The sequence below is a fragment of the Olea europaea genome, chromosome 3, assembly GCF_002742605.1.
Source record: "Olea europaea var. sylvestris chromosome 3, O_europaea_v1, whole genome shotgun sequence".
Taxonomy (NCBI): domain Eukaryota; kingdom Viridiplantae; phylum Streptophyta; class Magnoliopsida; order Lamiales; family Oleaceae; genus Olea; species Olea europaea.
Genome location: NC_036239.1, coordinates 22147591 through 22164723, shown reverse-complemented (window position 1 = coordinate 22164723; position 17133 = coordinate 22147591). Strand labels below are relative to the sequence as shown.

The following is a 17133-nucleotide window of genomic DNA, read 5'->3' as shown; positions in this document are numbered from 1 at the left end:
TGTTTCAGTTACGCTACAGCCAAAATGGGGCAATGATGATTTGGGCTTGGTAGTATTAAACGGGGTCATCCATGTAGGCTAACCCGACTCGAGTTGCATGAGATTAGTTTTAGTGGGAGAATTCGGAGTAGTTGGAGGAGTTGAGTTTTGAATTTGAATCTTTATCTCTCAATCACAAACAACTTTTAAATAATTCTCGACCCTCCAAAAACCAACATACAAGTGATGCAAATTCGGGTTCTTCATAAAGAGAAAATTAAATGAGTGTGATGGCTTGATTTTGGAAGTATAACATCTCAAATTCGATTCTTGGATTGTGAACATCAAACTCCTTTGATTGAGTTTCCGACCAATAAGCAAGCACAAGACGGTGTAGAAAAAAAGCAATCAAAAGGCAAGTGATTCAACCTCTTTTTTGCGATTGCAAGTAAGTTCTATCACCCCAATTTTGGTAGAAAGCATACTAGTATGATTTACAGGGCTTGACACCCAACCAATGTCTATTGCCTAACAAATTTAATGATGTAACCATAGCCTGGATTCAATACTTGAGTTCATTTTTAGTGTTAAGACTGTCGCCTTCGATAGTGGGAAATTGCCATATCTTCATGGAGATCGATGGTTGGCAGCAGGAGGATAAATGGACTCCTTTGTTGCTCTAATCTTCATTCCATTGGTCTGATTTCTTGCGTGGCCGTTTCTAGAATACGCTCCTCTTCTTCATTCTCCAACATCTAATTGGGAGATTTTTGGTTCTTTTATAGGATAAACACATCTTCGTGAGTGTTCTTAAAAAGAGAGTGTATTGTTACTTGAAATTGAGTCTCTCTGGTGATGCCGGGCAACATAGCGATTACCTTGCGAGTTTGTTTTAACAGACGATTCACAAAAAAGTTAACTAAAAAATAACAACCAAAACATAGAGAAACTTCTTCGAAATTCACTCAATATTATTAAAACTCCAAAATTATGAAAATTAATCCACAAGTTAGGTTAAATAGCTAAGAAAATACGAAATTATGGGAATTTTACCAAAATAGCAAAATTCCGAAAATCACACCAAAATAAAATACGGAATAAAATAAGTAACTTGCCAAAAATTTGGCTAAAATTGGATTCGTAGTCAACTAGAAAAGACAAACGAAATATTACCATAAATGGAAAAAAATTATTAAAAATTGAAATTTGGAAGGAAAAACAGCAGATTTTGGGCTCGAAATTGACGCTTACCGAGCATAGTTGGGTGACCACGACGTGTGCATCGAAAAAAGCTTTTCGGATTGGGGTCATAATTGCGATTTTGATAACTGTAACCAAAGTTATGGCCAATTCACCAAAAAGTGTCAAAATTGTCCCAATTAAGGAAGGTGTTGCAAATCACTTTTCATCTTTCCACCGATCCCCCATCTCATGGTATCTCAACGCCATCAACGTACTATCTGACATCTCGACCTCACTTGATTCAAAACCTCCTGCATCATCTAGTCCGTAGAAACAACTCCGATTTGTTCTTTTTGGTTGGAGGTTAGGGTTGGGTTTCTGAAATGAAACATAAGGATACAATATTCTGAATTTTTTTTTTGTTTATATATTTGAAATTGCGAGAAGTTTGTTGGGTTGTTCTTTAGTTTGTTATATTTTGGATTTTGTATTGTTCTCAATTTGTAATAATAAAAAGGAATGATTGAAGAACCGAACCTATAGGGGTGGCAAAAGAGTCGAGTAGCTCGTCAAAACTCGACCCATAGACTACTCGGGCTCGAGCCCGAGCGGAGTGTGAGTTTCGCTCCCTCGACTCATGAGCTTGTAAAAAATGTAAACAAAAAGTCAATAATTTTTTAAAAAATTTAAAAAAATATCTTGAGGTCGTGGGCTCGGCTTGTGAGCTATGAGCTCGACTCTGCCCTTGAGAATGAGCCGAGCTCGGCTCGTCATTTTGACTAGCTGAGCTCGGCTTGTCACTTTAACCAGTTGAGCTCGTGGGTAGATGGACCGAGCTGGCTCAGCTCGGTCCATTGCCACCACTACGAACCTACCAAGTGATGTTTGAGAAAATCTCCAGAGTCAAAAGAGAAGCATTAGCCTGGTGAAATGTTCTTAGCGGAATTCAAAATTCCTAACATGATTACTCTCAAGCCTATATATAGCCACTATACCATCCTGTAGAATGGTCCTCAGCTTTACAACATTGGCATCTTGAGGCAAGCTGGAAGTCTATTCTGCATTTTAGGTTATTATCTACTGAAATCCAATTATGCCATGCTCTTCATGCAAAAAAGGAAATTTTACGAAGGTTAACCTTTTTCCATACATACTCGTAGGAGGATTGTGCTGCCTGAATAGCTAAAGACAAGATTGAATGGTGAAGTCTCCAGAAAGGTCATATCCAGTAGATTTGGCCATGGTTAGGGTTGTATGGAATTTCATAAAAGCTAGGATTCAGACAAAAGAGTTTATAACTGTTTTACTTTAACATGAAAGATTTTAGTTTTTTTGCATGTTCTTTTATTTCAAAGGATTATGTCAAAATTAGTATCAATGTGAGTCATGTGACCGCTGGATATTTTTATAATTATTTCTAGTTGTTTGCATGTTCATCTTTCATTTTGGAGGTTATGTTGAAGTATTGACTTGGGATAAGCTTCTTTATTTTACACATGTAATTTAAATTTTATTCCCCAGTCCTTTGTTTAAAACAATATTGAAACATCAATATGTGCTCAAATTGGTTTTTTTTTTTTTTTTTTAATACAACTTTGTTTTCATTATTTTTCTATTTGATAATCAATATGTGCTCAAATAGGCTTTTTTTTTTCTTTTTTCTTTTTTTTTAATACCACTTTGTTTTCATTATTTTTCTATTTGATTAAGGTTATCTAAAGTACTATCATCTAGGTTGACTAGTAACAACAGTGAAATCTAAGATCAAACATGTCATGCATACGAGTACAATTGTTAGAATAATTTCTTACCAATATTTAGGAAACCGTAATTATCAGCTTTGATTAATTGATCAAAGAAAATGGCTTCTACCTTCTTTCATGTCAATGCATTCACACTAACTCTATACCATATTACTTGGTCATTCGAATTTCGAATTAAAGTTTATATTTAATTTAGTTCAATGAGAACAACTATCAAAGTCGCCGAGTTTCGGGTCTTGCATATATAATTTACATTCTGTCACGTACTATTTCTCTGTCACTGGGAAATAAAAAATATTATAAATAAAGTGACTGAGGTGATAGAAACTAATTTGAGCAAGTAAAATGCTTAAAAAAATATATATATTTTTTGTTAGTTAAAAATAAATACACACATTATAATACAATTAGTTACAAAACAAGCTGCAATATTATTTGGAAATATTTTATTATTTCATGACCATGACTCGCCCACTCCACGTGTTCCCGCGTACTATTTCTTCAATATTCAGTTCTCGAAAGTCAAAATTTGAGTCAATGATTTAATTGAGAAAGAAAAGTCAATTGATGAGTTATATGGTCATATTATGCATAGAATAATGATACTTTGACAAAAAGTATAGCAAATAGAATGACATAATAGGTGTATATGATTGAATGAAAATGTTAACTGTGTTTTAAACAGTTTAATAATAAATTATCCTATGACATTATATCAAGAATTATATCAATCATTGTATTTATGTAGCATGATTGGTATGTATATGTTGGAGCCTAAAAATGGTGTGTGTATATATATATATACACACACACACACACACACACACACACTCTTAAAATTTGCTTTTGTCTCTTCATATCTATTTCTTGGATCTCAAGCGTAAAATCTTGTGGGGGGTTGGTGAAGAAGTAGCTTCATGTTGTCTTTGTTCATACTAATCTCTTTTAAGTAATTTTATAGTAGAGTTGTTCTTAGTGTATATAATTTATGTACATAAGGATATTCACACCCCTCACATGGGTTGGGAATCGCGTGAGGTGGATCCCACCCCACGTGAGGGGTGTGAACACTACTATATACATAAATTGTATATATCAAGACTTTTCCATTATAGTTAACTGTATGAGAATTGCTAATTTCTTATGATTATTAATTACATTTCGTTTACCTTTATTGGTTTCTAGTTATTAGCATAGTATAAAAGTAATTTCCTGTTTGTTCAATCGATAATTTATGCAATTTTGTCAACACAATTTTTATGATCAATTATATATTCGAAGATACAACTCAATTGCCAACACATATATGGATCAAAGGGCTGGAATATAACAAATAATATACTATTTGGAGCATATTTAAGTCATACTATTTTCCATATTCAACTTGAATATTTATTTTTCATTTCACTTATAAAAAATAGAATAATAAATAGATATACAGATCAAATTTTCCATTGACTTTTGCTTCAGATCAAATATTGGTCATTGTCATTTGTTAAATATCCGTGTTGATCAGTATAATACTTGACTTCTCTTTTTCGTTTATTCCATTTGCAATGGTCCAACTCCCCCATCTCTATCTCTATTAGAATAAAAATTTTATTAATGTAAAATTGAAGTATATGTAATTATAATTACCTATACAATCGAAACCCCAGTAAACACAGACATTAACTTTAACGGTCATAAATTCCTTGAATAAGTAGTATTAATTTCTTTAGCGTCTACATTTTTGGTCCCGTACATGGGTAAAATCAATATGTTCTTTAAGAGTATAAGCCTTAATTGTTAACACTTCATTTGCAAATCAAATTTGTTATCAAACATCTTAGATGTTCAAAATTTTTCATAAATGATGACGACACGATTTGAAGTAAGAATCTATTATCATCTAAAAATTTAAATATTTGGAGAGCTAAATGCCCCTCACAAATTCATATTCATCAAGAACAAATGGTGTGCATGTACTTATTAAAATAATTAAAAAAGAGTCGATCAAGAAGGAATACATCATTTGGTTTATAACAGTTTTAATTTAACCATTCATCTATATTTAAAGTTTAAACTTATTTTAAATCTCGTAAAGTAATTTTTGCATTCGAAATGGTTGAGAAAAATCAAATAATAAATATCCCTTTATGTTTATAAACATTAACTTGTATAAGGGTGAGTTTTGTAAATTTTTCTAACAAAAAATAGATAAATAAAGGGATTTGCCTGTGAAAGATGAAAGTTACCATGGTTATACACACATTTTCTCACATTCTTATACTTCTAGTTAATTGTCTAACGTTTTGTGTGTTCTTTCTATGAAAATTATCGATTCATATCTCTCAGTTTTGCTCAACTACTCATGTTTCTGTAAATTTTCTCCATCCTCCTAGTGAAGCATTGTGCGGTATAGAGATCGATTAAGAATGGCGTATATGAATGACCTTTAACCAGACTCTCGTCCTCATCACTTCTTGCATTTTTTTATTTTTTTTTGCTTCATAGCCTCTTCCTCTTATTGGCATCAGTAGTTGGGTCACATGCCAAAATTCTAATCACCTCGAGCCATAGGTGACGTTTCTATATCGTCAAATTCTATGTGCGCAAAGGCACGTGGTCTCAATTATTTATATATTTTTCCTCCACTATAGGTTTCTCACTACTTGAGTTAGTTTTCTCTTGGCGTGTTGGATTGATCCAACCAAGAAAGCATGGGCGTCTTTGGGCATTATTTGAGCAAGTCAATTATTTTTTATTTTTTATTTTTTATTACTATTTTTTTTTAAAGTTAACTAAAGGCTAACTGCCTAGAAACTATACAAGAAAGATGAGAACTTCCATTTTTGAGCTCGTCGATATTTAACATGCCAAATTGTTTATATTACTTGGACGTGATTACTTCCATTTATCGCTTTTCAATTTTTCTCTTTCCTTCTTCTCGATGTTTATTATGGAGGTAGTGTAGTTAAGTCATGGAGGTAATGTAGCTAAGTCCCCTCCCACTTGTACTTATTTGATTTTCAATAAAACAAGATGAGGGAATCCAAATCCCACGTCGAGTCAAGGTGGAAGCATCTAACCTTGATAGTGTTTCCACTTAAAAACAAAACTATATTTTGATAGAAACTTTCATTCCCGCACATACCTTTTACATGGTTTTTATTTCACTCACAAATATCATTGATTATTAATATAAAAAATATGTCAAGTTACGATATTGTACTACTATAACAAGTTCACACAATTCAAACACCTACATGTAACATGAAAAGTTAATTTTTTTTGGTTACAAAAAAAAAAAAAAAATATATTAACTTTCAAATATAATGAAGGAAAAAAGGTTGTAAATCTTGTAAGAAACTCAAGTCCTGGCACGAACAAGGGGTTAGTGAGGGATTGGAGAGTAAGGTGACATCATGTGAGGCGACAGGACAGCCACATCGTAGATTCTTGAAGAAAAGTTAAGCTTGAGAGTTTTTTCCGTCCATTATTCTTTACTAGTGCACCCGTTTCCTTCCTTTTGCCCACCAACAATCGAATTCTTTGAAGAGAATTTCCCAATGTCTCATCATCCATATTTGCAAAGCAAACCCTAAACCACCGGGCTCTACACAATGAAACGATGATCCTGGAGAGACAATGAGCTTTACGTCGTTGATTATTACTCTCCATAGTGCCATTTCACCTTCAAATGTAGGTTCATTGAGCAATGGGCGCAAATCCATCCAGAAGTAAAGGCCAGCATTGCTGTCTAAGCATTTTATTCCAACTTCTTCAAGTCCCCTGGTAAAGATCTTGTGCCTGTTTCCAAGCCTTTTCGAGCTTTCTGCTAAAAACATGTCAACGAATTCCTCGTCTGCCAACACTGATGCTATCAAATGTTGTGTTTGGGATGAGACTAATCCGGATACACTAACGAAATTCGGAGCACAGAAAATTGTGGCTGCATATATTTCATCGCACACCAGATGAATTTCCTTTTCATTTATGAAAGTTACTAGGCTTCTCAGTGTTTCCCTGTCCATAGTGGTTCCTAAAGGATTTCATGGGTTTGCTATGATGTTGCCTTTTCGGGCATTCTCGTATGCCTCCTTTAGTGCTTGTATCGTAATTTTGAAATTATTCTAGCTTTGCAGGCAACAGGAAGTAGTTTCACCCTAGTTCTCCAACTCAAGTCCCTATCAAATCTGTAACAACCAAATGTCAAATATATAAGCAAGATTGATTTTAACATGCAACTTGTATAATACGTATATTTAGACTGCGCTCTATATATATTGTACATGACCTGCAATATTTCTTTACCGATCAATATTGCCTTGATTTTAGTGCTCTAATTCCTTCAGATAAAAGTCACGATCGAATACGAGCAGAGTGGACATAGTTATGTCCCCTCGCCATATATTTTTACTAAGGTTAATTTCTTCATTTCATTAAACACTGTGACTTGGAATTGTTATGAGCCTAATAAATGCTATTGTGTGAATTCAATATGCGAATCGACCTCTGTATATATGGAGCCGTCACTAGTTTTGTATTACCATCATAAAATAGAGAAGTTACACAAGATAGTGTATGCAATTTTTTCTAATAAACTTCTTTTCATTATAGTGAATTATTATAGCGACGGAAGGTGATAGTCTCATATTGAAGAGAACCTATATAAACTTTATGTGTTAAGCTATTTATTTTCTTTTTGTGAATTTATTGCTAATTTCTGGTAGAATTAGGATTTCTAACCTGCAACACGGACTTGTGAGTGATTGGATTTTTAGTCTACGGTCACTTCATTGAATTTTGGAGAATTAGACAACAGTAGCCCTAGTAAAACATGTGTTTGAAAATTTTCTTAGTAGCCAATGTGACCTGTTCGGTTTTGATAATATTTTATGGTTCACCAGCTTAGGAGAATTCTGTCTGGAATTCATAACTTAGGTGGTAGGGTCCAGATAGAAAAAGAGAGTCCTATGTCTCAATTATAGCTCTCCTACTTGACCCAATTTGTAGATATACCTGTCGACTTCAACAACAACATTCCAGAAAGGACAAAAATGGGACTCGAGTAACAAAAAATGGCAGATCCACATTACAAATCTTTACATAAAATTTCTTTCTTCGACCTGGAAAGACCGACAATAGTCCGTTTGACTCTTTTAGGTTGTCTTAATATTTTTATTAAACATTATCTATTTATCTCCAATGCAGTGCAAAAAAAAAATAAAAAAATAAAAAAAAAATCGTAACATGATTTTGATTTCCAGTGAACCGTGTATATTACAAAGTAAATAGAAATCAATATTACAAAGTAAATAGAAATCAATATTACAGTGAACCGTGTATTTTTATGTACTTACGCTGGATAATAAGGTGAAGGGACCAAAAATGCATCCCCAGGATCAGCCAAACAAAACATTATCAGTTCATTTGCTCCGGTGGCTCCACCGGCCATCACTATGCGGTCGGGGTCAAACTCTACCACCTCTCACCTTTCCCATAAACTTCGCCACAGCCTGAAAGAAATCGAATGGAAGAATGCCTTAGTGGAAATATTCATGAATCCAGTAGAATGACAAAATTTTTTTTACGTAGACGAGTATAAATATATTAGCATTTTCTATACATTTCTGAATTCCTGCAAGCCATGGTGATCTTGAAAGCCTTAACTCCTTCACTAGTACAAATTGACGCTAGTGGATTTTTCTTAATTCATTCCTTAATCAAGTCGAAAGAAAACTGTAAATCACAATCAAATCAACAAGAAAGGAGATAAGTATATAACATAACCTCAACATGACTGAAATATTTTCTTCTCTGAAAGTAAGCCAACAAATATTTCTGCAACATTCAAATAAACCTGATTTCAGCAAGGCCCATTTGGATAATGATAGGTGCATTTTTGTGCACTTATTTAATGCACAAACATAACTAAATTACAAGCAAAATAATTAAATTGTGGCTTAAATTCGCTCAATTGTTGGATTGTAGGGTGTAATGATGGACTTGATGGAATTCACGAGAAAAAGTAGCACAAAGGACCAAAATGAATCAAAATGAAAGTTCAGGGGACCAAAGTGCAGTTATTTGAAAGTTGATCCGATGGACACATCAAGCAATTGATCGAGCTAAACACCAATTGGAGATCATAATGGAACATTTGAACAACTAGAAACACGAGAGAAGGTCAAGAAGTGGAGGAATGAAGTTTGAGGACCAACATGACATAACTTAAAAGTTTGTTCTACTATGCGGTCCCATAGTAGAAACTCCTATGCAGTCACGAATACCAAGGCAGGGAATTTAAAGCGTCAATTTTCATAAGCCCATGTGGTCGCATAAGTATATTCTAGGGGCCGATTCTGCCGTTTCCTATTCACGAAAAAATTCTTATGGAAACCTAATTTATACGCGATATAAATACCCAAATCCGCCAGAAATAAAGGAGAACGCATTGGGAGGCAAGAAACCACATATTGGAGAGGATTTTGAGCGCAAGTAACGAAGAATTACACAAGGATTTTGAAGATTTATCAAATATTCATAATCCGATGATGTTCTTTCTTCAAAATCTGATGTATTCTTATAGTTTATCAATGCTAGGCTAGATTTTTATGTACTAGGAGATCGATGTACCATGTGATTTGATCTTTAATTTTTTAGTTTTACAATTTGACATTAAAGACACGTTTTGATTGTTTTGAATGATTTATATGCAATTTTTGTTCCCGCAATTAAGGGCCCGTAATTGTGTGAATTTAGGTGGCTTATTCTTGCATTCAAGATAATTGGAATAGGTTCGACATAATATAAATCATCGTAGGGTCTGATAGGGGGATAGAAATATACCGCTATGCCCTACGTGAATTTTTAAGTGTTCACAAGACCGCATGCATTTTTATATATGCACTTCTCATAGAAATATAAACGGGTGGTATGTAAAAATAGGTTCAATACATCTTGAGAGAGAGTATTGGATAGAATAGGATGGCTGATTCATCAATAATTTAAGTGTGTTGTCACATTGTGAAACTGTGGTTAAGGTGATAATTGCATGAGAAATCGTGATCCTAGTGTTTTTAATTTCAATTGAATACAACCAATTCGCACTCTAACATATAATTTTCATTTTAATTCATTAAAATATCATTTTGCATACTTGAATTCATTCCAATCTTCAATTTTGCATAATTAGGGTTTTCATAAAATTAGGGGTTTCTTTCTAAAATTATGGTTCATTTAGGTAGATATTCATATTGAGTGATTTCGTTTCAGTTAAGGCTACACTAGATAAAATTGAACTATTCAATCTCTGCAGGACGATATTCTGACTAAAAAAAAAATTCACTTTATTACTTGTTAATGAACCGTACACTTGCAGTGATTTTAATTGAAAAAAATATTTCGTGAACAAGTTTTTGACGTCGTTGTCGGGAATTGAGTATTCGTTTAATTTTATCTAAATTGGCACTAATTCGGACATCCATATTTACATTTCCTATTATTTTTTTGTGTTTTATTTTAATTAATTTCATTTTGGTTTGTTCTAGTTATTATTTCATTTTAACATCTAAGCACTCCTATTAACTCTTCTTGCATATTTGCATGATAAGATCTGCTGAAGGAGAATTGACACCAGCTGATCCAGAAATCGAACGCACTTCCCATCGAAGGCAGGGAGAAAACAGAGAAGCACATCAACAAATGGCCAACGTGCAGAATAATCCAATTTTTTTGGCCAATGAAGAGGGGGCAGTAGATGAAGGAAATATGCTCGTGGGAGATTTCATGACCCCTCAGATAATTCAAAGCCAGTCAAGTATCGTATATCCATTGTTTGGACAGTCGAACTTCCAACTGAAGACTAATGTGATACAATTATTTCAAAACGGTCATCAATTCTATGGAAGGATTGAAGAGAATCCACACATGCATGTTTCTCGTTTTCTGGAAATGTGCCAACACTTCAGATATCAAGGAATTTCAGACGATGCAATAAGATTAAGCTTGTTCCCACATACACTGCACGACAAGGCAATTGAATGGCTGGATTCACAACCAATCGCAAGCATCACCACATGGAATGATCTAGGCCAAAAATTCTGCACTAAGTTCTTCCCACCAGCTAAGATCACGAAGCTCAAGCACGACATCTCTGTTTTTTGCCAAGGTGACTCGAAAAATTTCGATGAAGCTTGGAATCGGTTCAAGAATATGCTGCGAAAGTGTCCACACCATGGGATTAGCAAGGGAATTCAAGTCCAATACTTTTATGCGGGATTACTTCCAACTTTTAAAAGCTTGGTTGACTCATTATCGAACGGATCGTTGTCCAAAAAGACAATTGATGAGGCACTAAAACTTTTCGAGACCATGGCAACCACTTCAGCTATGTGGACATCGGAACGAGCATTTCAAAAGAAGACACCGAGGGTTTATGAAGTGGACGTCTATTCCGCCTTGTCAACAAAAATTGACTCATTATTTCATAAGGTGGAAAACATGACACAATCAGCTACCGCAGCACAGTCGAAGAAGGCCAGTTGTGAAGAATGTGGAGCTGAGCATGTAACAGCAGAATGTCCAATCTTTGTACAAGAAGTAGAGCAAGTAGATTATGCTCAATGGGGACAGCGACAACAAAATAACACATATGGGAAAACATTTAATCCGAGTTGGAAGAAGCATCCAAACTTCTCTTAGAGTAATTAGAATCAAAACAAGCCAAAGGACAATTCCAGAAGCAAGAGAAGAAACCTTAGTTGGAAGAAATGATAGGAAAATTCATGGAGAAGATTGAAGCTACACTTCAGAACCAAAATGTAGTTATCAAAAATTTGGAAAACTCAAGTGGGACAATTAGCCCATAGCATTGACTGGCATAGCATCGAGAAACTTGCCAAGTAACATGGAAATAAACCCAAAGGAGCATGCTAAGGCCAACTCGAAGTGGAAAGCAGCTACCAGAAATCCATGTAAAAAGGCCAGGTGAAAATCAAGAAATAGAATTCCCAACTATAGAAGAACCTATAGAGCATGATGAACAGATGGAGGAATCTATCCCAGCTGAAAAACCGGACAAAACATAGAGTAAAGAAACCGTTAACTCTCACGAACCTCCCATACCTTTTCCACAGAGGCTGAAAAAACAGAAGTTTTTGAGTAGCAATACAAGAAATTTCTTGAAGTTTTTAAGAAACTCCACATCAGCATCCCACTCGCTGATGCATTATTCTAGATGCCTAGCTACGTAAAGTTCCCAAAGGATATATTATCAAATAAACGCAAGCTAGGGAATCACGAAATGGTAATGCTAACAGAGGAATGTAGTGCCAGAATTCAAAAAAAGCTACCACCAGAATTGAAAGATCTAGGGAGTTTTACTGTTTCTTGCACTATTGGTGAAGTTCATTTTGATAAAGCTTTGTGTGATCTTGGTGCAAGTATTAATTTAACGCCTCTATTGATTTTGAGGAAACTTGTCTTGGGAGAAGCAAAGGTGACTACTGTAATACTGCAGCTAGCTGACAGATCGTTAACACATCCCAGGAGAATAATTGAAGATGTGCTTGTCCAGGTGGAAAAATTCAATTTTCCTACGGATTTCCTAATCTTGGACATGGTAGAAGACAAAGTTATTCCATTGATACTGGGCAGACCATTTTTGGCAATAGGAAGAGCCTTGATCGACGTTCAGCACAAGCAACTGATATTGAGATTGGGAGAAGAGCAGATCTCGTTTAATATTTTCAAGGCAATGAAACTACCTACAGAGACAGGCAGCTGTTTCAAATCGACGTGATTGACATGGTGATCCAAGACTCCTTTTTACTACACAACTCATTAGATGCATATGAAGCTTGCATTGCACATTCGTAGTCAACGCAATCTGATTCAATGGAGATGGAAACTTGTGCAAGGTTTCTAGATACCAACCCACCTTATACACACAAAAGGCATTTTGAGGAGCTTGGAAAGGGACCTACAAAACCACTACCATCCATTCAGGAGCCACCGAAACTAGAACTCAAGCAGTTACCACCACACCTCAGATATGCTTACTTGGGAAAATCCTGTACACTCCCTGTGATCATTTCAAACATAGTCAGCGAAGTGGAAGAAGAGAAACTGATTAGGGTGCTCAAGGAGAACTAGACAGTAATTGGATACACCATAGCAGATATCAAAGGGATCAGCCCCTCACTGTGCATGCATAAGATTCTCATGGAAGAGAATTTTTTGCCAACCATAGAAAGTCAGCGAAGGTTGAACCCAAATATGAAAGAAGTGGTGAGAACAGAGGTACTCAAACTTCTTGATGCTGGAATCATATATCTGATATCAGATAGTGCATAGACTAGCCCAGTTCAAGTGGTGCCAAAGAAAGGAGGAATAACGGTAGTACCCAATGAGAAGAATGAGTTGATACCAACCAGAACAGTCACAGGATAGAGGGTTTGCATTGATTACCGCAAACTCAATGCAGCAACAAGGAAAGATCACTTTTTCCTTCTGTTTATAGACCAAATGCTCCAGGCCACTCACATTACTGCTTCCTCGACGGGTATTCGGGTTACAATCAGATACCAATAGCACTAGACGATCATGAGAAAACTACATTCACATGCCCTTATGGTACTTTTGCATACCACAGGATGCCTTTCGACCTTTGCAACGCCCCTGCCACTTTTCAACGTTGTATGATGGCAATTTTCTCAGACATGATAGAGAAATTTATTGAGATATTTATAGATGACTTCTTGATCTTCGAGTCTTCGTTTGACGAGTGTTTGGAACACCTGAATCTGGTATTACAAAGATGCAGGGAAACTAATTTAGTATTAAACTGGAAAAAATGTCACTTCATGGCGCAAGAGGGGAATGTACTTGGGCATCGGGTCACGACAAAAGGGATTGAGGTGGACAAAGCAAAGATTCAAATTATTGAAAAGTTACCAACACCAACATAAGTTAAAGGGGTTCACATCTGCTTGGGACATGCTGAATTCTACAGGAGATTCATAAAAGATTTTTCAAAAATCACCAAGCCCCTCTGCAACCTATTAATGAAGGACATGTCTTTCGAATTTAATGGGGAATGTCTGAAAGCCCTCAACACTTTGAAGGAGAAACTCACGTCAGCGCCAGTAATTGTAGCACCTGATTGGGAGTTGCCTTTCAAGTTAATGTGCGATGCTAGTGATCATGCCATAGGTGCAGTATTGGGGCAGCCGAAGAACAAGATTTTCCATGTAATATATTATGCAAACCGAACATTGAATGATGCCCAAATCAACTACACAACCACTGAGAAGGAGCTCTTGGAGGTGGTCTATGTCTTTGACAAATTCAGATCATATCTCGTGGGGTCTAAAGTCATAGTCTACAAAGATCACGCTGCGTTGAAGTATCTAATGACAAAGAAGGATGGCAGGCCGAGGTTAATCCATTGGGTGTTACTGTTGCAAGAATTCGACATTGAAATTAGGGACAAGAAAGGCAGTAAAAACCTGGTAGCAGATCACCTATCGAGATTAGAACAAGAAGAGCCAGAAACGTCAGTGAAAATCAATGAGATTTTTCCAGATGAGCAGATATTCAGTGCAGAAGAAGCCCCATGGTATGCAGACATCATCAATTATTTGGCTAGGTCAATCCCACCGCCAAATTACTTGACCGGAAGAAGAAGTTCTTTGCCGAGATGAAATATTATTTTTGGGAAGATCTTATTCTTTATAGACGAGGGGCTGATCAGATTGTGAGAAGGTATATACCTGAAGATGAAGTACTTGAAATTCTTGAGCATTGTCATTCATCTGTTTATGCGGGACATATGGGGGCTTCAAAGACTGCACCTAAGATTTTACAGTCAGGGTTCTATTAACCTACATTGTTCAGAGACACCTTTGAATATGTTAAGAGGTGTGATAGATTTCAACGCACTAGGAACATCTCAACAAGGAATGAGATGCCACTGAACAACATATTGGAAGTAGAGATATTTGACGTCTGAGGAATCGATTTTATGGGACCGTTTCCTAGTAGCAGTTGATTATGTGTCAAAATGGGTGGAGGCAGTTGCATTACCAACGGATGACGCTAAAATGGTAATTGGGTTCTTGAAAAAATATATCTTCACCAGATATAGCACATCGCGGGCAATAATCAGTGATAGGGGTAAACATTTTTGCAATCGCCAATTTGAGCAATTATTGAGTAAATATGGGGTTAAAAATCGAGTTACAACCCCATATCATCCACAAACCTGCGGGCAAGTCGAAGTGTCCAATCGGCAACTGAAGAGAATATTAGAGGTAACAGTAAATTCATCCCGAAAAGACTTGTTAAAAAAGTTGGACTTTTGGACATACAGGATAGCATTCAAGACACCGATAGGCATGTCTCCATTCTGCCTAGTCTTTGGAAAAGCATGCCACCTTCCATTAGAAATAAAACATCGGACATACTGGGCTATGAAACAATTGAACATGGATTTGAAAACCGCCGGTGAAAAGCGTTTATTGCAACTCAATGAGTTAGATGAATTAAGAATGGAAGCATATAAAAACTCGAAGCTTATCAAAGAACGCACCAAAAGTTGGCATGATCTACACATTCAGAGATAAGATTTTGAGGTAGGGCAAAAAGTCCTATTATATAACTCGAGACTCAAGCTTTTCCCTGGAAAATTGAGATCACGGTGGTCGGGCCCCTACACTATCATTAAAGTTCTGCCATATGGAGCTATACAGGTCAGCCATGGAATAAAAGAAACATTCACAGTTAATGGGCAAAGGCTGAAACACTATTGGGGCGGGGATTTCTCAAAACAAAAGTCCACCGTCCAACTCGGAACACCAAATTGAAGCACAATTGGAAAAGTCGAGTTATCAACTATAAACTAGCGCTGGATAGGAGGCAACCCACTATATCCTTTGATTTGTTTTATCTTTGTTTGCATTAGCTTAGGAAATTTTAATTTCACGTTTGCATTTTTTGTTAAGCCATCGAACATCCTTGCATGTCAATAGAGTCTAAGCACCGTTCACACAAGTCCTTAGGCATTAAGCACAAGTTAAAATAGAATGAAGTTGTTTTTGGGTGATTGGGAGTGTAATTCACGCATTTCAAGACAAAATTTCGTTTTAAAAAATCCAAAGGGCAATGTGTTATTGAGAGTTCAAGGTGATTTTTAGCACTACTTAGAACCCACACACACACCAAGAAGCTTAAAAGTCTGACTTTGAAAAGTTTGGGATGTTGAACGATCGGGTCACGATGTTGATTGAAAACCAAATTTGGTCGAGAACATAGTCTCGGGAGAAAATCAAATTTTTTAATTTTACTTTATTTTGTTTTGTCTTATTCCATTGTATTTTATTAATATAAAAAAAATAGTGTTTATGCGATCGCATAAACATAATGTCTATGAGGTCGCATAGACAGCAATCGAAAATAATTGGGGGACCAAATTAATCACTATGTGGCCGTAACTTTGCGTCCGCATAGTGTTGAATCGGTCATGGATTTACACCATGACAGGTTTACTTTTACTCACTTCCCTCTCATCCCCCTTCAATTATCTCTTGCACCCATACACACACGCGTACCCACATCGCTCGCGAACCCTCAACCCATGAGATCAACACAAAAAACACCAATTTTTGCTCCGTCGCACATTGAAGTAAGTAAAGACCTCAAATCCTAGAATTCTACCAAAGGTTCCAAGGTAAGCACCCTACACACTACTTAACAATTTCGAAGTTGAGGATTTGGGTTGTCTTATTTTTTAGTAATTGACAGGGATTGCGTGTTAGGTTTGTGATTAATATGTGAATGTGGAGCCAATTGACAAAGCATCAATAGCCAAAACAGGAAAAATTTCATAGTGCACACAATATGTTCGATAAAATGTCCAAGTTAAAATTCTATTGTATTTTTGTGCATCTAACGTTGCATGTGATTGATGATTGAATGTATTACCTTTTTGTGATGAATTACCACATAATTTGAATTAGAAAACACCTACACCCAACATCAACATACATGCACATGGCTAGGTCACGGCACTCTACGTCCCCTACTTTACACCATAATTTGACACACCAAACAAAATCCAATTGATTTGAAAATTGAGTATGTGATAGACCTCATTGAATACTTTCCTATGCCAGGAGATTGCTCGAAAAAAATTTGATATTTCTCGATGATGCCCTAGGTTGAA

At 35.9% G+C, this 17133-nt stretch overlaps 2 protein-coding genes and 1 pseudogene across 2 annotated transcripts; 2 read left to right on the top strand and 1 right to left on the bottom strand.

The window, feature by feature from the left end:
* Positions 1 to 6276: 6276 nt before the first annotated feature.
* Positions 6277 to 8425, bottom strand: LOC111390316 (annotated as a pseudogene).
* Positions 8426 to 10514: 2089 nt separating this feature from the next.
* Positions 10515 to 11612, top strand: LOC111380043. Its single transcript, XM_023003508.1, has one exon. It carries the CDS (start codon positions 10515 to 10517, stop codon positions 11610 to 11612), a length of 1098 nt encoding a protein of 365 aa, XP_022859276.1.
* Positions 11613 to 15013: 3401 nt separating this feature from the next.
* On the top strand, positions 15014 to 15535 carry LOC111380028. The gene has a single exon (XM_023003493.1). The coding sequence runs from the start codon at positions 15014 to 15016 to the stop codon at positions 15533 to 15535; it is 522 nt and encodes a 173-aa protein (XP_022859261.1).
* Positions 15536 to 17133: the final 1598 nt, after the last annotated feature.